Source organism: Urocitellus parryii, chromosome 4 (genome assembly GCF_045843805.1).
Source record: "Urocitellus parryii isolate mUroPar1 chromosome 4, mUroPar1.hap1, whole genome shotgun sequence".
NCBI classification, from domain to species: domain Eukaryota; kingdom Metazoa; phylum Chordata; class Mammalia; order Rodentia; family Sciuridae; genus Urocitellus; species Urocitellus parryii.
This window is the reverse complement of record NC_135534.1, coordinates 117915991-117942518: the sequence shown is the minus strand read 5'-3', so window position 1 is coordinate 117942518 and position 26528 is coordinate 117915991. Positions and strand designations below refer to the sequence as shown.

The 26528-nt window shown below is 40.2% G+C and overlaps 1 protein-coding gene across 2 annotated transcripts in view; it reads left to right on the top strand.

Moving 5' to 3' along the window:
* The first annotated feature begins 3587 nt into the window (after positions 1-3587).
* The window catches only part of Snx19 (sorting nexin 19), a 42969-nt gene continuing 20028 nt past the window's right edge, over positions 3588-26528 (top strand). The window contains exons 1-8 of one of the 2 annotated variants that reach the window (XM_026392439.1): positions 3588-3780; positions 8315-8453; positions 9370-9470; positions 9584-9703; positions 11547-11677; positions 12786-12882; positions 13386-13566; positions 16433-16562. In XM_026392439.1, the coding sequence (XP_026248224.1) occupies positions 9417-9470; positions 9584-9703; positions 11547-11677; positions 12786-12882; positions 13386-13566; positions 16433-16562 (713 nt within the window). In that variant the 5' untranslated portion in view covers positions 3588-3780; positions 8315-8453; positions 9370-9416. Of the gene's footprint in view, positions 5808-8314; positions 8454-9369; positions 9471-9583; positions 9704-11546; positions 11678-12785; positions 12883-13385; positions 13567-16432; positions 16563-26528 lie in introns of both variants that reach the window. The other variant, XM_026392437.2, reaches the window with a different exon arrangement.

The window sequence follows — 26528 nt, the reverse complement described above, 5'->3', positions numbered from 1 at the left end:
GCAAATGTCCCCTTAAGCTGCTGTGCTCTCTGCTGCCCTCTGGTGGCCGTTTATTCCCCATCACTGTGTCTAAGGCAAGATGTGGAAATGCTCTTGGCAACATCCTAGGGTTTCCTTCAGATCATTCATTTTGGGACTCATAGAAAACTTCCTCGTACTGTGTTGGTATTGCCAGGATCTTTTATGCTTACTTCATCATCCTTCAACCTCCTGGTCGTTCTCATTAGTTGAGAACCTTTGTCCCAAGATCACCATCCTCCCTAACATGACTTCCAGGCTCAGGAAGACCATCCTTCTCAAACATGCAGACTCAACGTTCCTTGCTCAAGCCTAACACATTATCTGGAACCTATTTCAGGAGATTATTATTTGGCCACAACCAGACTTAATCATCAAAAACATCTAACTACCTAAGCTCTGTAGTGCTCCCTCCCAAGCTGTCTGCCTGCACCTAATCCTCTGTGACTCTGTAATTTTACTTGGCTAAAACTGTAGATTTGATGAAGTTAAAGGTATTGAGATGTGAAAATTATACTGGATTGTACAGGATAACCCAGTATAATCATAAAGGAACTTTTAGGTCAGAGACAGGAGCATCAGGGTCAGAGAAAGAGATGTGACAACAGAGGTCAGTGTAATGTGGGGACATGAGCCAAAGGTAACCTCCAGAATCTGGAAAGAACAAGAAAACAGATTTTCCCTTCAGAAGAGGCATGTCTCTGACAACTCATTCCAGACTTCCAGAACTGTAAGAGAATAAATTTAGGTTGCTGTAAGTCACTAGTTGGTGGCAATTTGGTAGAGCAGCCAGGTGAAGCTAACATAGGAGCCAACGGCCTAATCTCCAACCACAAACCTTTGTTCTTCTGTCTTGTTCACTCCACTTCCAGATCACTAAACCCTGTTTTCACAATTTTTAATCTTTCTCCTGGTTTTATTTCCCTTTTATGACACCTAGACACCATGATTTTCAATTTTAGCACCTTTCCTTTAGGGATATCAACATTCTAACCACTTACTTCTCTTCATCTACATTGATACTCACAACATGGTAATTTGCCAGTCTCCTGCTTGTATCTTTGCTATATTGAGGACACTAAATATCTCAGGAGAAAACAACTCAACAATGTATATTGCACCACTACAAAAGCATGACCTCTAATCTCAGCCTGCCCTCAATCCTTCTTTTTCCGTCACATAACCTTTATTAGCAAATAATTCTGCACCATCACCTTTTCTCCACTCACCTGACCCATCACTGAAACTCTCTTCATTAGGTTACTCTGTCTTCTATTTTCAAGAGAAAATTAATGTGTGGCATGGACTGATTCCAGCTTGGCCTCTTGTCACACTGCCATTTTCTCTCATTGTCCCTGACTGTTCTCACATGTATGCTGTACCCACCCTTTGCCTCTGCACTCTCTACCCTACATTTTCCTAAAATACACTTACTTCTCTTGCATTTCCCAACTTATGGGTAAACTTTCTGTGAACTATTCAATTCCCCGGTTTACCATCCCTCCTTTGAGTTCCCACTTTATTGTACATTCTTCTATTGGCAACTATAGTAGCACACCACATAAAACTTGAGATCATGCTTAATTACATTTCTCTATTTGTCTCTCTTTTAACTAGCCTGAGAGTCCTTTGAGATGAATAACTGTGTCTTATTTATCTTATTATTCCTACCAATCTGGCATTATGCTGTTAATGTTTGAGAAATGATAAGAGAAGGAGGGACTCTGCAAAAAACTGAGCAGTGTGGCCAGACAGACAGTTTTCCCCTGACACACACACACACACACACACACACACACACACACACACCACTGAACATCAGTCCTGACTCACCTCTACCCAGTGATTAATCTGTTTGGAGACTCAGAACTGTCCCAGACCCCTGGGCAGAAACTCAGACCTGTCCAAATGACAAGTGCATTGGCATGTCCATCAAATTCGCTTCAGAATCAGGAAGACACTCTTGGATACTTCAGTGCCCCAGACCATCTGGTCAGGTGGCATAGTGCCCACTTACAAGGTCAGTTCCTTATTGCCCTGAACATTCCAGATCATGCTGCAGAGTAAACTTTCTCTCTGAGCTACCATGCAATTTTTACAGCAGCAGCATCATTAAACCCTTCATCATTCTCTTTTTTTATTTTAATCCTCAACTAGGTGGCAGGGATATTTCTCCAGGTCATCACTGACATCATCTAATTGTTCCTGAGAACAATGGCATGGTCTGGAAGGGGAAAGAGAGTCAGTGTTCACTTCTCTTTCCTTTTCCACAGGAAGGAGAGTGGCACTGAAGTGGAGTATACTGTGGAATGTGAACCGACATTCTGGGATTTAAGGGAGATTCCCAATCAGCTTAATGGAGACCTCCATCCAAAGTTGCACCATTTGCGTTAGAAGTGGTTAGCTATAAACCATGCCTCACATATAAATGATGGTTGTATTAAAAAGAATTTTTGCACCAATACTAGAATGGAAATGAGAGAACAAGCTGAAATATGCTTCTTGTTGGCACAGTTTTTATTGGAATTGGCCAGAAGATTTTCCTTTACATCTAGAAAGTAAATTCTATAATGACAAAAGGCTGCTAACAACATAGAGAATGCTGGAGATGGGCAACCATACCAGTTTTATGCAAATGATATATACTCTATGCCAAAATAAAAAGGATAGCCACATTACAGACAGCATTCCGAAGGGCCAAGGTGTGGAAGGAAATTGGCTTCACACCAAATGAACATAAAAATTTCTAGATTTAAATTCTCCTTGACCTTTGCAACCCACCATGATCTTTCCTTCCTCTGAATACCTGTAATATTTTGCAAGTTACCATATCACATACTGGTGTGTATAATTAAATATCTATTTATGTTCAGAGTAGTCATTTACTCAATTAGCTACAAGGGTCTTGAGGACAAGGATCATTTGTATTTCCCTAAACTACCTATCACAGCACCTAAACATAGCAAATGCTCAAAATATATAACTGTTTGAGCAGTGACATCAGCAAATAACCCCAAAACACAAATTTGATTTCATAATGCAGTATATAGAATTAAAAGAATAAATTTGTCCCTGTATCATATTTTATGACTTGTATTTTTCAATTATTGAGAACAAGTGAGGTAGGCTGTGAATTAGGGATTCAGTGGGAATGGGAGTGGTTCGGAAGGAAAGGGGTGAACTTTTTTAATCCAAGAGGCCCATGAAATATGACCCCATGAGATTAAAATAAGCAATATTTAAAATAAGTGGGATCAAGAATGTGCATAAGTATAAGGGGTGTTTGCAAACAAGATTGAGAAAACTGGAGCTGCAACTCGCCTTAAAGACGCTAGAAATCTGAGCGTGCGAGTCACTGCCTCATGGCCACAGTGGTTTAGTGACACATGGAATTTTTGTCCTCTCTTGGGGAGCACAAGTTTTGCAGCTCTCAGGTGTGGAGACCGACCGTCACAACGGCTTCTGACCACCAGGGGGCACCTTGCAGAGCCGCTTCTCCGGGCCCTTGCAGCCGCTCTCCCAGCATGCCTCGCTCCTGCCCGCCACGACCCGGAAGTTGTCGCCGGCTGCTGGCCGGCCGGCAGCCCTGGCACAGTGGGCGCTGCGGAACACGGTCGCCCTAGCCGCCCTAGCCTGCGGTGGCTGCGGGCTGAGGCTGTCGGCGGGAACCCCAATGAGTCCACTCCAGGCGGGGTCTCAGACTGGACGCGGGGCCCCTGGCGACGTGTGACCCGCCCCCGGCCGGCCGCAGCACCGGCGTTTGTAAGTGTGTGTGGGACCCAGCCGGCCCTGCACCGCCCTCTCTGAGGCTGCAGAGAGGCGCTCCGCCTGGGGCACTATGAAGGCCGCAGAGCTTTCCTCTGCATCTCCGCTGGAAGCGGCTAGTTGGAGTGTTCTGTTGACAGTAGTGAGGGGGAGAAGCAGAGCTGCAGCTGTCGCTTTGCAGCGCCTGTAGGACTTCAAGGGCCCGAAGCCCCTGCCGGTTCTCTGTAGAGAACTCCAGTTTTCTTGTATCTGGAACACAGTACCTGCCTCCTTTCCTGACACTTAAGTAAAATAGAGGGCTGTCGTCTGGGGGAAGCTACCTGAGCCGTTCAGCCATGGAGGCCGACACAGTGTCCCCTATCCAGGAGACCTCTGCCCAGTCTTTACGTAATTTAAGTAATCTGTGGGGTAGCCGGAAGCTGATGATTGTGGGGATCTTACTTGGCTGGCTTCTAGTTATCCACCTTCTGGTTAACGTGTGGCTTCTGTGCCTTCTCTCAGCGTTGCTAGTGGTGCTGGGAGGATGGCTAGGCTCCAGCTCCATTTTGGGGCTTTCAGGTCGACTACACCTGGAGCGGTTCATCCCAGTGGCCACCTGCCCTCCATGCCCTGAGGCAGAAAGGCAGTTGGAGCAGGAGATCAACAGCACCATCCAGATGATTATTCGAGATTTTGTGTTATCCTGGTATCGTTCAGTGAGCCAGGAGCCAGCCTTTGAGGAAGAGATGGAGGCGGCCATGAAAGGGTTGGTGCAGGAACTTCGGAGGAGGATGGGTATGGTGAACAGTCGTGCTCTTGCCCAGAGAGTTATGACTCTCTGTGGTTGTCACCTGCAGAGCTACATTCAGGCAAAGGAGACCTTTACAGAGAAGCAGAGTGGTCCAGTCCAGCCTTCCCAGCTCTGGGAGGCTTATTGCCAGGTTACTGCCCCACATCCTGCTATGCACAATCCTAGTACAGAGGTCACCTATACCCGTGGCATTGTGAATTTGTTACTTCAAGGACTGGTGCCCAAGCCCCACTTGGAGACTAGAACTGGACGCCATGTGGTGGTTGAACTCATTACTTGCAATGTAATCTTACCACTGATCAGCAAGCTGTCAGATCCTGACTGGATTCACCTTTTACTTGTGGGTATCTTTTCCAAGGCCAGAAATGATTCAGCAAAAATAGATAAATCACTCTTCCCACCCAGTTCCTTGGAACAGCACTCAGTGCCCACATCTCTACCACTGATTGTTGAGGTGGAAACTCTGCCAGAACGAAGAGCCCCTTCTCCAGTAGAAGCCTCTGTGCTCCTAAACTGTAGTGAGCCAGGCCCTTCCCCAGAGGTTGAAGAAGGCCATGAAGCTGTAGAGGCAGATATGGCTGGGATACTTGAAGAAAGAAAAGTAGGAAACAACTCATCTCATTTCCTACAGCCAGATATTCGAGGCCCCCTGTTCTTATGTGAAGACTCAGAACTGGAGTCTCCACTGTCTGAACTGAGCAAAGAAACTATCATGCTCATGACCCCAGGCAACTTCCTCTCTGACCGGATCCAGGATGCCCTATGTGCCTTAGAGGATTCCCAGGCTCTGGAACAAAAGGAAGGTGAGGGATCCGAGGGCAATGAAGGAGCAGAGACTGAGGAGGGGTCAGGGACAGAAACAGGCCTGCTGGTCTCCATGCTGAACTCCTGCCCAGAGATCCAAATTGACACAGCAGACAAGGAGGTAGAGCAAGGAGATGACACCTCTCTTACAGCTTTGTTGGAGGAGCCAAAAAAGATTCAGCCCCTGCGACCCTCGTGCTTAGATAATAAGGATCTCATCAATGATATGAGCTCCCTTGATCCAACTCTGCCACCAGTTCCACTTTCTTCCTCTCCACCTGGTCCTCTCAGCTCAACCACTTTCAGCTTTGAGCCCCTGAGCAGTCCAGATGGCCCAGTTGTCATCCAGAACCTTCGTATCACTGGTACCATTACTGCCCGAGAGCACAGTGGCACTGGATTTCACCCGTATACACTCTACACTGTAAAGGTAACAGAATTCAAGCTACAGGTACCCACCACGGGCTGGGAATGTAATCAGAAATCAGAGTCAGCAAATGTAATGTTCTCTCAGGAGATGACTTTTAGTTTGCTATGTTTAATTCAACAAACATCTGTATGTAAATGGCCTGAAGCTAATTTGTAAGGCAGAGTAGGCTCTTACCCTATTCCTATACAAATAATCTAGAAGCTCAGGGTTTTACCCTAGTTTCCAATCTTGGCTGTACCTCAGAATCACTTGGGCTGCTTTTTAAATACACTGATTCTGATAGACCCTGACAATTTCTGAAGGAGAATGTCCAAAGTAGAGTCCAGGGTTCTATATATTTTAAAAATAAGACTTTCCAGGCAACGTGAAGACACCTTGACCTCAAACTATTTGGAGGGAATCAGCTGCTCTAAGCAGCTTCCTTTATTATTATCTCTTCCAAATAGTTTCCAAGTTTGTGCTTAAATGTCTTCAGGAATAAAAAAATTCCTATCTTCTGAGGTAAATACAGGTAAATAATCTGCCTTCCAAAAACAAAGTTCAAATGATACTAGTATTTTTTAAGAAGAATGTAGCAGGGAAGAAATTTGGAAAAAGAATTCCTGGGCAAGACCCTATCTGTTGTATTTTACTTGCTTTTTCCTTGCTTTTCTCATTGAGTCCGAAAACTTCCATAAGGCATGTACCTGCATACTGCTAACACTCTCATCCTCAAAATCCCAGTCCTGTTAATAGGAAAAGGGCCTTCCCTAATCTGCTGAACTCAGTTGCATCATAACAGCATTTTGAAAATTAACAAGACATTTTGAAGTTAAGACAACAGAATCATAAACATGCAAGTACATATATTTATACATACACACAAACACTCCTTATGAAATAGACAAATTTTACAAGTATAGACATCTGTCATGTAATAACTCTGGCTAGTCTCAAAGGACAGATGTAAACATTTTGCCTGCCTTTTTGTTCTAATTCCATATGTCCCAATGACATGCACCTTTCTCACAAATAGGTGTCAGCTTCTGATTCTTCCATCTTCTATTTATGATATATTCTAACACTGATATTAAACAAGAATTATTTTTCCTCTTCATTAGCAGAAAATTTAATGGAGAGAATTATTAAGTCATAATCTTTCTCCCACTTATTGTTTTTGTTATTGCTAAATTTTGACACCAGTTACTACCTACTTCAAGTAGACACTGAAAAAAGGGTAAGGTGGAAAATGAGCAACAAAATAATATAGTCAATTATGTATAGTTTGAGATTGGCCTTAGATTTTCAAAAGGACGTAATGTAACTATGATTTTAACTTGATTTCAAAGTTATTTTACTTTCTGATTGTAAACCAGTTTTAGTTTGTATGATAGAAGTGAACACATCAGTATTGAATATTGTCCCCCAATAAGCAGAATATTCCACAGGAAGATTACAACTCCTAGTTTCTCTGAGAGCCCTCCCCTGAATTCTACCTGTGTCTTTATTTCTGAGTACTGGTCTCAGGAACTTATTTTCTCTCTTCAATTCATAGTGAGTACCCCTGCTTCTCTAGCTATAAAAAAGTTTAAAATACCACCAAGTCCTACCAACAATGGATAGTTTTTCCTATCACTTGCCACAATATAGTAATATACCAAACAATAATAACCTACTCCTAATTAGTCTATTCCTAAAAAGAGCAAGTATAACAGTTCCTTATATCTTAACTACTCTGTCAGAGACAAAGTTTTCCTCTGTATTGAGTCATAGCTTTCATGTTGTTCACGGTGCTCACTTTTCTGGGAACATACAAGAACTAGTCATCATTCCACATACAAGCCCTCCAAGCATTCAAAGGCAACAGACTTTAAAACATCTCCAGTCATCACTTGACTTCTAATACATATGTCATGTGCTTAGGGGAAAAAAAAAAAACTTAACCCCTAAAAATAACAACTAGGAAGATTAATCTATCCAGAGCAAAACTAAAACACATGTTCTTTTAATTCATTGCACGCAAACAAATGATTTATGTTCATTGTTTGGAATTATTTGTTCTTCCCCCAATTAATAGAAATCATCCCTGAATGAGTATAAAAGCAAAATGGTTTTCCCCTTAATAAGGTCCAATTTGTAATTTAGGGGTGATAGAGTTAATATTTTTTATAGGTGTTATGCCTTCTGTTTTATACTCACCTTTTGAGATTTGAATAATAGTGATGTAGCCATTTTTGTAGATAAAGTAAATATTTGAGGGAGGGAGGAGTGAAATTCATTTCTGACATTCTGGGCCACATATATTAGGAACTCATTCTTCAGTTCAGCTTCCTTGGAGTTTGAGTTATTCATTTCAACCCAGGGCAGCAATCAGATGTGTTAGGTTCTATAAAAGAATAGGAATATCTCCCTCCCTTTATCCCTACTGTGCTATTACTGTGTAGCCATTGAACATGTTTTCATTAAATCCAGAATAGAAGATTGCCTAAACCTGGCTGATTCTATCAATAAATCTGTTCCTTCAACAGTATGAGACAGCTTTTAACAGTGAGAACAGCAGTGCCCTGCAGCAGCTGGCCTACCACACTGTGAACCGCCGATACCGGGAATTCTTGAACCTGCAGACCCGCCTGGAGGAGAAACCAGATCTACGAAAGTTCATCAAAAGTTAGGAATTGCCCAGTCCCTGACTGGCTGCTTGCTTTTCACATCTAGCCACCCTAAACTGAATGATTGGTAGCCTATGGGTTTGTGGAGAGGATAACGCAGCATTGATGTTCTTCCCCAAATTTGCTTTGAAAGTTTGAGGGTTTTGTGCTAGACAGCTCTGATTACATTCTTTCTGAGGTAGTCCTTTGCTGCTAAATGCATTCAAATTTCTATCTGTGCCCATAAGATAGAGTGAGACATTATAACTTTTCTAGAAAAATAGATTCTTCACTTTTAAATATTAAAATATTATACAGAAATTCATGTCACTTCCTTTCCTTTAACAACCAGGCCTTTTGTGTGCTGTTTGACACTTCCAAGGCCCAGGGAAAATAAGAAAGTGTAATAAAACTCAACTATAAATATGAGCTAGTCACTGGTTACTTTGTTTTTTTAAAAAAATGCTGATTCTGGTCCAAATAAATATATTAATAACTATGGGCATAATTGTTTATTTTCTTTCTTAGTAACAATACCTAATACTGAGTCAAGCTTGAATACATGGGTCAGGTTCTCTTGTTAGTTAATTTAATCCTCTTAATAGCCTATGAGATAGATACCATCATCTCCCTTTTACAGAAAAAAGACAAAGTTACTGAAAGATTATGCAATTTTCCTGCAGTCATCATTATACTAGGGATTGGAGCCCCAAAACTGATCGATTGGACTTCAAAGCCCTCTCTTCTAACTATATCAATTGGTCTCTTTATATTAGTAGTGGGAGTAGATTCTGTATATTACATCCTGGGAGCATATTTGGAACTCCTGAAATTAAAAAAAAAAATGTCAGAAAAAAAATATTCAATAACTCTTTTATATAGGGTAACTCTCTATGAATGTTAAATAAAGGAGGTATTTTTGTTTTATTTTGGAGATGTGAAAGGTCCTAAAAAGCTCTTTCCAGATCTTCCATTTGGCAACATGGATAGTGACAGAGTGGAAGCCCGAAAGAGCCTTCTGGAATCATTCCTCAAGGTTAGCATCTTTTTTGTTTTTGCCCTCATTCTGACTCCTGCCCACCCAAGCCAAGGCAGAGAGATCTAGGAACTGGGATTTCTCTTTAAAATCCTTCTGTCTTAATTTTGCAGCAACTCTGTGCCATTCCTGAAATCGCTAACAGTGAAGAGGTGCAGGAATTTCTTGCTCTGAACACAGATGCTCGAATTGCCTTTGTCAAGAAACCATTCATGGTCTCCAGAATAGATAAGGTACTAGCAAAGCTGCTATACTCAGCTTTCATTTCTCTCTGCAGACGTGGAGTGTTCATCAGAACAGAGGCAGTATCTGAAAAATAAGAGAGGTAGGGTATAGGGCAAGGTGGCACAGAGGAGTCAGTAGAACATTGACTAGAATTTTTAAGACATGTTGCCAAATATTTGTTGGATCATCAACTTGCCAAATCACAGTGAGCAGCTATTAGGTGATAGTAGCCCTGACTCTAAGTGTACACACATCTCCTGGGGAAATGTTGATTGTTCCTGCAGTAGAGGCATGTAAGGATCAAGTGAAGATCCATGGATAATTGTAGGGATTCTCTTCTTGTGGGAAAGGTCATTCCTAGTGTGGTCATCAGGAAAGAGAGCTCCAAGGCAGGACACTGACCTGGATTTCAGTTGATGTTGTGATTTTCTGATGGAAAACAGAGTATTCAAAGAACTATACTTATTCAAGAGGGTCTCTCAGCTCCCATGGAGATGGTAGGAGAAGGAAATCTGGAATACTTAAGAACTTATAAGCTATGATTACCAGCTGTTATCACAGTCTGCAGGACAAAAGCCTGAGATTTATGTTCATCAGAAGATGGTTTGTTTTACAATGTCTCATTGGCAGAAGAAGGGCTTCTCTCTTCTCACCTAGGCTTGGGAGCACAAAATAAAATGGAATTTCATGTGGTAGGTGCCAGAGGACATCCACTGCTATGTGGGATAAACCACAGACTACAAAGGGATCATCTAACTAAAACTCCCAGAGTTCCATGTAGATATATTCATTCATTGATTGTTTCAACATCTTATTAGATGCCTGTTTTGAGTCAGGCACTGTTCCAGTTGCTAGTGATGCAAAAGTGGATGAGACAGATTAGGACCCTCCTACAGACTGTAGTTCTTGAGCTTAAAGAGCAAGTTGTATTTCCTGAGCTACATTATCTATCTTCATGCTGTCCTCTGTGTTCCTTCCCTGGCTTGTTCTCTACTCTCCACTGTAGCCTTCTTGTCTATTCCACCTTGTCTTAGCTGTACTGTGCTCCTTGTGCAGGATCGTCCAAGAATGTCTCAAAGAAGGCATATGCTGTTCCCGCAGTGTTAAAGAACAAGAGACACCAAGGAAAAGGAATGGTTTCTTTCCTTGTCATAAAAACTTCAGGATTTTGGTTTTTTGTATGTCTTCTTTAGTAAATATATGTCTGTCATTTTCCCATTCTGAGAAATAGAGATAATTCTTCATTGGAAATTATTTGGTTTTCTTTATGGCTGGAAAATTTTATCTCAATTCTAGATTTCTTCATTTTGATCCCAGTGATTTTCATTCTTTCTTTACTATTAGAAATTATTTAACTACAAAAAAAAATTCTTTGGTCTGTGTGAATTACCCAAAGCATGTTTATATTATTTATGTTCCTAGACTGTATTTTTTATTTCTGATCATCTTTTTCATTCTTCTTTTTTTCCTTATATTACTTCCACTTGTTCCATCTTATTGAAGGCTATATCAATTTAGAAACTGGAGACCACCTTTTTATATAAAAAGGAAGTCACCAACTTGCAGAACTCCTAGGTTTTTATTTACCCCACTGTTTGTTTTGGCTTCTTTCCCCATGGCATTGTTTGTTTTATTCTGCAAGGAAAAGGATATTGATGGTCATAGAGAAAAGGGAAGATTGTTTTTATTGGCGAGTATTTGGCTTTCCTAATGGATGAGGCTCTGCTAGATAGCCTGGCTCTCTACTCATCTTATTGCGTAAGGCACAATGAGCTGACTTCTTTTCTGTTTGGCATTTTCCATCTGGGGATGTAAATGGTTGTACTAACCCTGCACCTCTGACCCCTGCAGATGGTGGTGAATGCTATTGTGGATACCTTGAAGACAGCATTTCCTCGCTCTGAACCCCAGAGCCCCACAGAGGAGCTGAGTGAGGCCGAGAACGAAAGCAAGTCCCAGACAGAAGGCAAGAAGGCTAGCAAGTAAGAACCTTCAGTGGCCCAGAGACCCTTCCCCCAGTTATCAGGTTGATCCTCAATCTTCAACCAAAGCCTACCTCATTCTCAAGCCTAGAAAAGAGGAGGAGGAAAAGGAGGTGGGGCACACATAAAAATTTTTAGGCAAAGCCAGACTCTGGGCTACTTAGCACACCCCTAGAGCAGGAACCCAGCACTCAGCTGACCAAGGATTTTTGTTGTTGTTGTTGTTTACTAGAAGGAATACTGTAGACTATGGATATTCTCTTTTCTATCTTCTGATATTTTGAGGGTTTTTTTCCTATTAAGAATTAAGGCTCATAACTCATCTCTGCTGTCATTTCTGGTAATCTTGGCTCAGAAATTTCATATACTAACAATAAACAAGAAAAGAGTAGAGTAGAAACCTGCAGGGTCTATTTTAGTAACTGGTTGACTGCTACTGCATCCTGCACTAGAGTCCCAGTTGTTCCTTGGCATCACTCCACACCAACATGTGGAAGGCAAGGGTACCACACTTAATCTTACTGGAAATTTCATCTGAATATGGGCCCATAGGGAAAGAGAAAGTATGTATGTGCGTGTCTGACTGCCATTGTCTTTGTGTTCATGTTAAAATCCAGCAATGCCAGACTCACAATAGATAGCCTTTTTTAATTGACCCATATTTTATAAGATGACCATTGTGCCTGTGCTTATTTGTTCTCTATCTCTTGAAACATTGAGATTTATCACTTGGCAATCCCTTCTCTGATTTTATTTGGAATACAAGGGGAATAAATGGTTGTCCAAAACAAAAAGGGTACCCACAACAAAAAGGGTATCTAGAATTTTCCCTCAGTCTCTTTTTTTGTCTGTTTAGCCTTCAACAAATTTTTAATGTGTGCATAGTATATGCACTATCTATGAAGAAATGCCAGAATATATATTGTTTGGAAGATTTCAGGGCCAAATCTTTCCTGGCAACTCTGAGTACCATAAGCCCCTAAGAATAAGTGTGGGTTGTTTTTTTTTTTTTAATTTTTTTTAATGTATTATCAATTCTGGCCAGCTCTTTGTATGGAAATAAAGACCACAAACTATATTCTGTTTCTGCCCTTTATTGCTGTACTAGGTCCAGACTGAGGTTCTCATCCAGCAAAATTTCTCCAGCACTGAGTATGAATGAAGTACATGAAAAGATTCTCTATTGTCTCCAGGAGCGCAATGTGGTAAGCCCCAAAGCCCAGAGGACTGTAGGAATCAAGACCCAGGGTGTTGATTCTATAGTTATAGGTAATTGAAACATTCTCTCAAGTCAGGAAGAACTGAAGTGTCTTGCCAAGAACTTAACTAACATCCAGGTCTCACATTTAAAAGTATTTTCTCTGAGTGCTTTTGAATTCTAATTGTTGTGGGTTGGCAGGTTGGCTTCTTAAGGTAGTGGGTTCAGAATTAAGAATGACAGGATGAGAAGAAAAACCAATTTATAGAAGAGAACAGATGACCAAGAATGTGTGCAAAAGTGATAATCCCAGGGAAGCTTGAAATTTGGGTTAAAAAAAAAAAAAAGAAACTTTTATAGACTGGCCTTAGGGTTAGTGGGTTCTATACTCATGGTACTTTGGTAGAGTCTCCAGAGTCTGCACAAAAATTTTAGGGAAACCTATAGTGCTGCATTTACTTCTGTACTTTCTGCATTCTTTATGTCATATGCCACTGGCTGTTTCTTCAGGAGTCAGAGATCCTATCCATGTCTGGGATGGAATCCTTTATTGAAAAGCAGACAAAGTTACTGGAAATGCAGCCAACAGAAGTCCCAGTAAAAGATCCAGAACAAATCTCCAAAGACTATGTGGATGATTGCTTGTCAGGTACAACCATGCTATCCCAGGACCTCAGCAGCAGTGATGCAGGTAAATGGAAAGGTCTCTACTCCTGCAGAGAAAGGAGCCATAAGAACTTGGGATAGGTGCACTTTGTAGCTTTAATATCTTTTGTCTTTAACTGAGCAAGCCACATGTTGAACTCCAGTGTAGAGTATAACACAGTCCCTAAAGCCAAGTCAAATAGTGGAGCCAGGCAGGCCCAGACACAGGGAGTTGTAACCCAACAGAAGATCCATGTGTATAATATCTTAAAATATTTTTAACATACTCTGGTACATGGGACCACTGTCTTTATCTAGAATTTTCCCTCAGTGTCTGTGGTACCCCTTTTCTGGTTTTCTTTCCCTCTCCTTGTGGTCCCTTTTGGGCCCACTTTTTTTGTTTTCCCCACCAACCCTGTGTAGCCTTGGTTTGGGCTCTCTGTTCTTCCCCTCATGCTGTCCCTAGGTAATCCCAACTGTACTGTTGGTTTCTACTCTCATACATATGCCCATAATGCATAAATGTTGGATATTATACTCCTCCATGTGAACAGACCACAGAGCAGCTGAAATACAGTATGTTCAAGATAGAATTCATCTTTTTTCCTAAATCTCTCCCTTCTGTATTTACTGCTATGACAAATGATACTACATTGTTTCCTAGGCCAGAGAAGGGAAAGAGAAGAGATTAGGTTCACTTCCCCTTTATGTCCTTTGAGGCAGGATTGGTTTGCTTCCCAGGAGAAGAAAGGCAGATGCATTCTACAAAGGAAGAATTGGAGCCTTGGATATTAATTAGTATTTCCTTAACTAGAACTTAAAAAAAAAAGTACATCAATTCCACCAAGAAAAAGACCTCTAGTGAGAACAAAAGATCACAAAATCTTGGGTTCAGAAGGAAAAAAAGCCAATTTTACTGTTGTCTTTCAGGTTACCATGGACAAATCACCTTATCTCTGCTCTATGAACTTCAATTTAAATATGTGGAAAAGGGGGTTTAAAATCCCACCCCTTCACATGTATCTCATTGGTTAGGTAAATGAAGTAGTATGACAGTAAAAGCATCAGAAAACTCTAAAAAATTACACATAAAAGGGATAGGTGAAACAATACAATTCTAGCCCAAATCAACCCTGTAAATTTTGAATGTAGTATTTTTAAATGGATAGTTTATACCTGAGCTTTTCTTCTTTAGCTCTGAGAGACTCAAAAGTGTTCATATGATAGAAAACGTATCATTTTCTTCCAGAGGACTTGGCAATACCTTGTTCGCCTTATTGTTTTTTACTGCTATGACTGAGTGTTACCACATGGTGGCAGCTTCAAGCAAATAGAAAAACTGAGAGAGTAAAAGTAATTGGATAGAGGAGAATTCTATTTCCCAGGAATTGGAATAGCCCATCTTTGAGTAAATTTCAGATAAAAGGGATTGGTGAAACAATATAACTCTAGCCCAGATCAACCCTATACATTTTGAATATAGTATTTTTAAATGGATAGTTTATACCTGAGCTTTTCTAGCTTTTAGCTAGTCAGAAAGCAGTTCATCAGCCAAATGCCCACTAGAAATATAATTTAGAAAAAGGAAGTATGTATTAGATGGCCTTTAGAGGGAAGTGGGTTTCAATTCTAGCAGATCTATCCAAATCAGTTATATTCTTTTTTATTGATGCATTATAATTATACATAACAGTGGAATTCATAATGCAATATATATACATGTACATAATAATTTGATTGATCTCACTTCCCAGTACCTTTCCTTTCCATCTTTTCTCTTCCTCTGATTCATTTTCTCTATTCTATCTCTATATTATGATGATAATGATGATGATTATGATTATGTACATAAGCAGATTCATTGTGATATATTCATACATGGACAGAATAATTTAGTAGATTTCATTCCCCCAAATTCCCTATGCCCTTCCGTTCTCCTTCCCTCTCAATCCTCTTCCTCTACTTTATTGGTTTCCCTTCTGTTTTTGTGAGATACTGTCTTTTTTTTCATGTTTAGAGGACCCTTAAATGAGGTGAGCTTAGGCAAGTCCAGTTAGTCCTAGACTAACAAAGTTATTGTTGATGATTAATTATAATATTAAATACAACAATAGCACCAGAAACCTCAGATTTACTGTGGAATATTATGTGTTCCTAGGAAATCTCCAGAAAGCAAATCAGAAGTGATGTCCTCCCACCACACAAAGGTTTAGAAAATGGATGTTTCACTCCATAAAATACATGTGTTTGGAAACTCCAGGTTAGCATGAGTGTAGGCTCATTTGTGGCCCTTCCAGAAGTCTTCAAAACAGGGAAGAAATCAGTAAATGTCATGGCACTTTACCAGAGGTGTGGAGCTCTTCCTAGAACCACATGTTATCTTAGAATCAAACTGGAGCCTCCTGAATCTCAAACCCACAGCTCTGTGTAATGGAGATGCTGTCAAAACAAGGCTTTGCAGGAGAATGAAGCCCAAATCTTTCCCCAGTTCTGCCCACAACATTTCCATGATGAATTGTGGGGGCGAGTGGAAGGCAAGGAAGAGACAAAGTTTTGCCAGTTCCAGTTAGTCACCAATTGTGAGCTCTTACTTGGAACAAGATGAATTCAGCAACCTGGGGAAATAAAGGAGAAACAGAAGCTAGGTAGGTAAAATAAAATATATGTAAAATCTTTTTAAAAAGTAAGAACACTTATTCATTAACCAAAGAATTATAAATACATACAGAGCCTATCACTGAACTTTCTAGGTATGAAGTACGTGTCTCTTCATTTCAGTGCAGAGGGATTAAAAAGTAAAGTCCAAGATGATGGATATGAAGCTAGAGAAGACCCCAGTGCCACCAGTGCATTAAATACATCCTCAATTGGGGGTTTCTTCTTAGTTACTTTTATGCCTTTATGTCCCTCAGGAACAGAAACAGAGTTAGCTGACACAGCCCTGAATCTAATCCTCTTGCTGTTAATGAAACAGTGGAAATGGCTATGTACTGAAAACATGCAGAAATTTCTTCATCTTATCTTTGGGACCCTAATTCAAAGGTAAGGTTGCTAAGTTCTCCTTCATGTCAGGTTCTCAAATTGCATGGAAATTGGACACAATGGTGTCTTCTGTACTTGGAAGGGTAAGTGTGTAGAGTCCAGGAAAATTGTGGCCATAAGAAAAGGTAGGCTGTCTGCTACAGGGCAGGGATGAATATTGCCAGAAGACTATCAGAAAGCCCCAGCCCCAACACCACTGCTGTGATCTTAATAGACTTTTGTTTAACACTGTCTTCTCTGGGATCTGTTCTCCTTTTATGTCCCCAGACCTGGAGTCACTGTGATGATTAACTATTTTTAAAAAATGGAGAAAACAGATCATTGTTGTTGATATAAAGCTCTTTCCTCACTAACGATGACGAAATATCCTTCCCAAAATGTTTGTAGGCTTAGATTGAGAAACCCTGCCCTAGACTAGAAACCCTGCCCTAGACCAGAACTAGTTTGTATCCCCAGCAACTTACACAAGGACAGGGGCGTAGTGGATTCATTAAATATTTGATAAAAGAAAAAACATTACCCTTCTCAATATCTTTATACTTAAAAATATAGTTTCCTAATGTTTTATTCAGTCCCCTATGACTCTTGCTAATTAGGCCTCCATGTCTCTTCTTTCTCTTATCTTCCAAATATTTTTTAAAAATGTAAAGATCCTACAAATAGATAATATGTGATTTTTTATAACACCCCTTCCCCTGTAGTCATTTACTTGATGAATTAATTTCAGAACATAAGAAATTGTTCAGTAGGAGTTTAAAAGTATAGGTGGAAGGGCTCTGAGGAGCTGCGTACCCATAGACCTACTGTTAGTTCCTGCAAGAGAAGGGCCACAGATCCTGCCTGGTCTCCTGTGGTGACCCCACTCTCACCCCAGTCAGTCCCTATGTACTGGAAACCTGGCCACACCCTTCCTGTTCCAAGTTACTGGCGGGCCATTGCCCTTTACTCCCTCTACCCTCCTGAGGGTCTTCCCATTCTCCCTGTCACCTTAGGGAAACTCCCAGCCATCTGCTTCCCACTTCGCTTCATAGCATCTGGGCCTTTCTAACTTGCTGATTGCTTAGTTGTCCACCTCTGCTGACTGAACACCAGGGGCAAGCAAGACCATATTTGCTTTGTGGATTGTTAAGTTGTCCAGCTTATTTCCATGCATAACACATAGTAGGTGCCTGATAAATGTGTGTAAAAGGAAAAAAAAAGTATAGATGCATCAGCAGAGACTTAGAAAAGATTAAGATCTATATTTAAAAGGTAGGGGAAAATTTGCCTTAAAGTTTGAGTAGCTCAGAAAATGAAATGGCTTGGGCCAGTCCAGATAAAAAAGAGAGAGAGAACTAGATCCTGAGAATTACAGTAAGATCATGGAAGAACTGATATCTCACATAGAGAGGATCCTTGGAAATCTAAGCAGGAAAGTTAAATACAAGGGAAGTAAGTCCCAAGGGCTACAGTAGACATGGGATAGACTTTCAGTAGTCAAACATAGGCTGAGAAACTTCTAAGCCAGGTTGCAGACCCTTAGTGGGGAGTGTGTAGGATTAAAGAAATAATAGTTGTGTTTCCTAGTCTGAACTCTTTCTTGGCTTGATGGTACAGATTTGGCCAGGCGGTTTTGTGGCATTTGTCCCACTTTACCTTTAAATGTTTCTGTCTCTCTTTATACACCTGGGGATTGATTTTGGTCTTGCTTCTTTGTTCACAGGGGAAAAAAATGTATATTACTAAAAGCTGGTCAATAGTGAACAAAATAGGCATGATCCCTACTTTATTATATTTTAATAAATTTAAATTTAAAGAGGTTGAGTGCTGAAATTCAGGGCCTTACACACAATCACAAAGCTAATGGGTGGTAGGGCCACCATTCAAACCAAGCTGCTCAAAAGCCCAAGTTCTTATCTACTCCAGTAAGCCATTATTCTATAATTAAATTTTCTGAGCTTTGGTTTCCTCATCTGGAAAACAGAATTAACAATGCTATCTCAAGATGTCTAGTAAACGATAGTTCTTAATATTTGCTCTACAGAAAAGAAGAATAATAAGACATATTTTGTTTCTAATGTCTTCAACTAGTAGCTGAAAATTAGCTTCACTTTTTATGTCTTCTAGATACATCACCCCATACCAGTCTCCTTCTGCCAGTTACCACCATCCCTTTTGTGCCCATCTCTCTGAGCCACACAGAGTTGGGCTTCTAAGTAATGAAGGCTTTATGAGGTCTTTCAAAGTGATTTTGTGCCAGTGGTCCCATTTGTTAAAGCAACAACCACAGCACTCCCAGTCTTACATTAGGAAGCAGAACACCTGGGCTCCTGTCCAGTACCAACAAGCACATGTGAAGTACATAGTTCCATAGTGTTTTCCAGGTTTCCTGGTGCTCCTGCCCACCTGGGTGGGGAGAACTACTGAAATCTGTTCTAATAGGAAAGCTTTGGAATCAAGCTAAGTTCTTCACCTTTCTGTCCCCAACCCTTGACACTTTTGCTAGATCCAGTTAGCTAGATATATACACAGCTGGTAAATGAAAACTATCAAAACCTTTATGCAACTCATGCTATAAATTATATCAAAGAGAGGGCTTGCTCCTGAATTTTTCTTGATTTGCTCTTCACTTGTCATTCCTGGTTTTCTTTTCTGTTTTCTTATGGAATGCCATCACTATTTAGAAAGACAGGAAATTGTGAATGTAATTGTTAAATATTGTACAAGAACAGAAATTTGTGGCTGCTTTTGAAAACCTTGTTGTATCTATAGACTGTTAAACATGGTCATGATAGGTATTTCTAAATAATGGTATTTTGTAACCTGTTTAGGTATATCTCTTCCAGCCCCAAAAGTTCTTATTTATATCTAGTCTAACTTTATCCTTAGTCCATTTCATTTTCTGTTAGCTACAAGGAAATAGAACTATAGCAGCAAGAATCTCATCCTTCCCCTTTCAAGACCTTCTGTCTTCCCCTGTAAATCCCTATTCACTTTACATTTTTGATCCTCTTCTCAAGAATCTTGTGCTGGTTTCATAGTGTTCCAGAAGCCTCCTTTAGATAGGAAGTAATAAGTCATAGTGTATGAAGAAAGAACCAATTCCCTCTCCAGAGGCCCAAGGATTTGCCCTTCATGGCCATTGTCTCATACCAACAAGTCCCTGGATATATGGTAGACATGGAAAAGATGGGCCTTACTTCTAAATTCAGAGTGTAGTGATTGATCATCTCATCAGCAAGGTATTTACTATCCTGCAAGCTTTTGTTCAGAGTCTTATTTCACACAAACATTGGGCCAAACATTTCAAACATATTCTATCATTTAATCTCTTTAAGAGCCATATGGAATAGGTATTATGAATCCTACTTCTAACATGGGGGAAACTACGATTTACAAAGAATTTGTGTTATTATATCAAGATGACAGGTCAAAATAGCACACATAAAATTTCAACCCAGTTTTTTCTAATTTTTAGCTATAATGATTCTTTAATTTTCAGGATCAGAACCTTTGCCCTATAATTTGAAGGATAAGGCCAACCCAAAAATCTTTCACTCTGAGTAGCAAACATTCCCCAAGAAGAGATTATCAGATAGTTTATAGAATCCAAATTATATCTCACATGTAACAAAAAGAACACTGTTCCCTCCTAAAGTCAGTCTGTATTACTATTCCCTGGGCAGCTTGCAGTTTTTATTTTTAAAAAGTAGTTTACGTAGTCCTTTATTTGCTTTAGTAAGCAAATAAGCCAGGAACTTGATATCTAGAGCTACAGCACCCTCCCCTCTGCACCTACCCTGACCACCCCCCCACAAGAGGTGTGATATGAGGTCCCAGTGTCCCCAATGTCCCCATGACTGCCATCCAGGAGGCCACATGTTTGTTCTCTCTGAAAACACAGTTAGCTAAACCATGTCCTTTTGAAGGGTACTAGGTTTCTCTTCCTTTAAATTCTGTGATTTAAGGAGCAGTAATATCTTGTGTCAGTACCTCAGGTGAATGTGTCCACTTCGCTAACTATCATAAACATACAGCAGTTTGGGCATCAGGAATAATACAGCCACCTGGATTTAGATGTATCTCCTCCTTAAAACAGCCTCATTTTCCAACCTCATATTATTTCCAAGCAGACAAGTTTATTCTGCTTCCAGCTTTCTTTACTTTCCCTGCTCCCTTAAAAGACCTATATACGTAGCTCCCTTGGACTCCAGGGACTTCTGCCAAATTATAAGCATATTCTCTCCTTAGCCTACAAGGCAGTAAAAAAAAAAAAAAAAAAAAGACAGAGTAAATTTAACCTCATGACCCCTCTTTCCAAGTGAAAGTTGGAGGAGTTCTGTTCTGAGCCAGACTTATAAATCTCTCTTGTTTGTTGATGGTGTGGAGAGAGTAAGGGAGGGGAGCTAAGAGAAGTTAGATGCCCAAAAAAGGCATTGTTAAGTCAAAGGGAAGTCTTGCACGCATGCGCGCCTGACCTCGTATGTCAGCTTCTGTGCTGAGAAGGTCCAATTATGTAACAAGGAGCGCTCCTTATTTGGCAGGAGAAGGGGTGTGGGGGTATCAAACTAAGCCAAGGAGCAAATCCAGCTTGTGCGAACTCTGCTCATGTCCGAAAACAGAAGAAACTTGACAGTATTCCTATATGCATCAAAATCAGGCTTAGGGAATTGGAAAAGTACTCAGAACTAGCCTGGGTTAAAGGGAAGGAAGAAAGATGTACTGTGCTCCATTGATGATAGAAGGTTTGGGGCAAGAAGATCCAGCCAAGGTAAGGGGTGAGATTATTTTGGAGTCTGATGTAGAGTAAAGGAATGAGAAGAAGTTGGACCAGGTCCCTGCCTAGATGCCCAGAGCCATGCCATGATAAAAATAGGAGCCAGGCCAGCAGTAGAGTACGTGAATGCCACGTCCAGGGCTCTGCCCTCCCCATGGCCCTGAAGATGGTATCAGACCCTGTGTCAAAAGGGCAGCAGACACATTCCTGGCATCTTCATCAAAATTTCTTAAAGAGTGAGTGAGTGAGTGAGAGAGGAGAGAGATTGTGTTGTATATGTTGGGGATACTAGGCATAAAGTCAGTAAAAAGGAGAAGGTTCTGTTATTTTTAAGAAGAAAAAATAAAATTTAAAGTCAAAGAAATTTACAGAGGGGGAAAAAAAGAATGTACAGGAATAATGAGTCCAATAAGCAATGAACTTAGGAGAAAATTAAATGGCAAGTTCTGGAATTTAGGTCAGGCCATGGAATTGTTTTCTTAGAAAAGATATCTCTCTACAGTTATCTGCTAGGAAAGGTTAGGATAAGAGTATGGCAGAGCATTGAAGAGTGCTGCACTGCTAGATGGGATGTCCACCTCCCTTACGGATAAATAGGAGTTGTTGACCATGAACTCTCTTGCTTTCATAATTGTCTTAAGTCATTCCAGAATCATAGATGTTCTCTGGGTGGAACTCCACTGCAAGGGCATCTTTTCTTGGTAGACGTGTAAGTAGTAGATGGAAAAGTGGTTTTTATAACACTGATTATTTCCTAAGGGAAACTCAAAGCCTGCCACTAAAGGGACACAAATAATTATAACAGGAAAGGAAATGAATTTATTACAGCCTAACTATACCAGTTAAGCAGCTACATACTTTATGTACTAATGTGCAATTCTATGAGATAGATTTATATTTTCACATTTTACAAATGAGGAAAATTATATTCAGATTAAATAACTTTTCCGAAATCAAAGAACCAGGAAGTATCACACCCAAGATTCCACATAAGTCATTCTGATGTCAACACCCATGCACTTTCTACTACTGCACACTGCCTACCTCTGTGCAAGCTTTCTTACTGAGTAGCCACTACAATTGTTCTCACTAGAAAACCCCTGTGACTTATTCTTGTGTAATATCTTGCTGTCCATCTGACTGGTCCCAGGAAGACATGCATCTGGTGGTAGCATATAAACTTATTTCTGTTTGCATTTTCTTATTTTATTCTTAAAGCACCCACAGCTAGTTAGAGATTGACTAGGTTTCACCATTCTACATCTATACTTTTTCGAAAGTAGATAAAGTATAAAAATTAAGATTCAGAGTTACACAAATCACAATTCTTTCCTTTGTTCAGAAAATACAGATCACAGTTTTTTCCTTTGCTCCCTAACTTCCTTTTCATCTACTCTGGTGCCTTGCTGTAGTTTATACCTGATCTCTTCCTATGCGCTTCTTCTCTAGAAAAAATGCTTACTCTGGAAAAATGAATACTTTTGTAGAAGTTATAGATACAAAATTAACTCAAACTAGGTCTTAAGGTTTCTCATATCAGGTTTAACTCCTGGCCTAGTAATAATCATTGACTCGGACTGGTTTTAGTGGTGCCGAAATTAGCTTTTCACAGTGATAGCTTTGCTCAGATTGCATTGTATCTCCTTGGAGACAAGGAGCTCTACTTGTACCATGCCTCTTCCTTGGGCCATGCCAAAGCGAAGTTCTTGACCTCTACAGATCAGGCCAGAATGGAGCCCAGCAGTTTCACCTACTAGATACTTACTGTACGAATGGTCTGCCTGACAACTTTCTTAGATGTTGCTTATTCTACACCCATCTTAAAGATGTTGTGCCCATCCTGTCATGTACTGACAGTCTCCACTTGAATGTGCCTTTAAAGTTATAACAAGTATGTGACAGCTGACTGCCTTGTGCCTGTGCATTGTGTGTTTACACTTTTGTATATGGCATGTGCTCTTAAATTCTCATATACTCAAGTTCAGTTACAGCAGTGGTTACTGTAAAAGTTAGGGGGGAAAATGCAGAATGTCAAAATTACTTAAAACTTATAGCCTTTTGTTCCCTGAGTCACATTATTGGTATACATCTCTATATCTCTGACAACTTAATGTTTTAATGACAACTCTAAGACTCTTGAGGGAAGGGACTGTCTTATTCATTATTACATCTTAAATACCTAGCCTGATACATAGGAGACACTTATTTAATTTGTGTCAAATGAATGAACGTGTAAGATCACATGCCATTCCACTTGAATCAGTCCCTCTGCTTATCACTACTGAGACCCTGGTGGTTCTTCAATAGGACTGGGGAAAAGAAATGCAAATGGAAACAATCTTTCATCCTTCCCCCAGAGGGCATGCCCAGCTCTTAAACTGGGCAACTATAATTCCCAGAGTCATGATGGGCCTAAGCAAAGAGATTTTTATTTGGGGCTTTTCAGTCCATCTGCACTATCATTTCCAAAAAAGTACAGTGCCCCTGACCTTCCTGGGCTCCCCACTATGAGGCCCCATTGAGTTTACCCTCTCAGAAAGCATGGTCCACCCTCTTCCTGCTCCTTCTAGATCTCTCTCCTTCCACTTGGGAAAGAAAATATGTGAACCTTGAAGTCAGTCAGATCTGAATCTAAATCCTACCTTTAGGTTTAGTAGCTGTGACTTGAACAGATCACTTAATCTGCCTTTGCCACAGTTAACTCTCTGATGGGAATAACAGTACCTTTCTCATGAAGTTGTTTAGGGAATAAGAGATAATAAATGTTAGAGAGGCTTTATAAAGAGGAAAGTATGTATGGAGCTAGACCTTTTGAGACAGGTTATCAATTAGAGTGACTTGGGATGAATAATATTCCAGACACTGAAATACTTTTAAAGGATAATGTCTCTATTTAAAATAAAAGATAACCTTTAAGCATGTTTTGAATATTTTTAGCCATGCTCTCAGAAAAAGAATCTATGTGTCATGTCCACATTGTTTTTGTTTTAAATGTATCACAGAAAATGAAGCAAATTGTGTTTTATGCATTTATTAATATGTCAAAATGAACCTCATTATTATGGATAACTATAATGCACTAATAAAAACAATAAATACACAAAACACACATTAAAAATTAAATAAAATTGTCAAAGGAAGACTTGCCCAGCTACTAGGTGGAAATGAGTACAAGAATTCTCCCTATAGGCACCAGGTGGCGCTGTAGGTTAAATAATACCCATTCCTTCTCTGAGGGAGACCTATTTTGCAATTATAGGTCACTTGCTCTGATGGTGATGATATCCAAGCCATGCTGCATCTTGCATCATGATTCAGAGGCTATCAGTCCACCCACTCCATAGTGCCAATGACTTTTAGACAAGCCAAGTTGCTTTTTTCTTTCACCCTTTACTCTGTTCAGATGGGTCTTCAACATTTTCTTCTTTCTCTGAGCAATGTATACTGCCAGAAGTTGTCCCTTTGAGTGAATTCTATCCCTTAAGAATTCAGTGCTAGAAGATTTCTTTCAGAATAGAATGAACCAGTCTGTGATGATGATGAGACCAGCTGGACATCTAAGTGGAAAGAATCTTGTCAATTCTGTATAAGCTAGTTTGTCCTATACTAAAGGACTTTTTGGAGAGTTAGTGCCAGATTGCCCTGATATTAGGAATCTTATGCCTGTTATGTAAGCAAGGGATTTCTTGTTGCTTGCAGCCATGAAACCATTTGGCTCTTTCTTATTAACTTGGTTTTAGAGAAGCAATTACATCTTTATGCTCAGTTTTGTTTTTGTTTTGAGGTGCTGGAGATAGAACCCAGGGCCTTATGCATGGTAGGCAAGTGTTTTACCTCTGGCCTTAGAGTCTTCACCAAATGTCTTATTTAGGAATAGACCTATTTGATACTGGAGCAAGGATAGAGTAAGGGTGAACTGGTGGGAGATACACTTTAGTCCAGCTCTCATGTAATATCAGCATCAAAGGAGTTCTCAACAGGGAATTTAGCCCTCATGGGAGGGCAGCTTGCCATATAAATGCAGTGTCAAGATAAGTCCCTGGACCTCTTTCCCCTATGGTTTATTTTTCCTCTTTTTTCTATTCTTTTTTTTCTTGCTTTTTTTTTCAATGTTATCTATTAACCATATTTTCTAATCACACAGTTGGTACTCCCAAAATTCTTACTATGCAGAGATTCTAGAGTTGCCACCTCTCTGTCCTTATGTCCTTAGTATCAGGATAGATAGCCTTCTAGCTTGGAAAAGTTTTGAAATTCAAACTGCAGAGAGGAAACTGGAAACAAATATCTTCAGATAATTCTTCCATACAGATGATTCTGTTCATTATAGTCACTTTCCTTCTCCTTCACACCATCTCGAGCATTTTTCCTGCTTCTTTATCTTGGACATCTGCTTCTCATGTATATCCTTTGTTTTCAAGGCTGTTCTTTTCCAGCCTCCTCTGTTACCTCTAATATCAATAGAAATTTGGAGGTCAGCCCCTTCTGAGTCGAGAGTACATAATTACTTAGCACTTCTCCCCCTACCACTATTTCCCTTCCCATCCTTGTCTCCTGTTGTGGTAGTTCTATGCCCAGAGCAGAGCATGGAGCTCTCCCTGTGAGGTAAAGTCACCATGAACAACAGGGGCTCTGGTTGTCAGGACAACACTAAATCACTGTCTTCTCTTCTCCTTTGTGTCTTGCCTTTCTTCCTGGTGTTCCAGCCATCAAGGACTTTATACCCTCTCCTTGCCCTTTCCCCTCTAGCAGACTCAATTTTCTTCTGAATGGGTGGCCACTTTAATTACCTTCCCCTTCTCCAGGCCACCTCCCTGCCCTTGCCCTGGAAAGGCAGGGTCAGAATAACTACCTGGGGACTGAGAATCAGCCAGGATTACAGTTCACATGAGGCCAAGGAGAGGAAGCAGACATTTTGAATCCAATTTCTACAATGAAAGTTTCACTGTATAAAACACAGAGGTCAGGTTTAGGAAGGAAAGTTTATTACACAAATTTAGTATGCCCCTGAAGACTTTTAAATAACTTTTTTTTATGTGCCATACCATCTTGCTATCAATGCACTGTGTTCCAGCTCAGAGAAAATCAGGGCTGACACACTTTACAATTAACATGGAAAAGAACTGAATACCCATGAACTGAATACTCATACCATACCTTTCCAAGTTGAAGGCTATCTGTCCTGATACTTTACACCCTCTGAATACTCA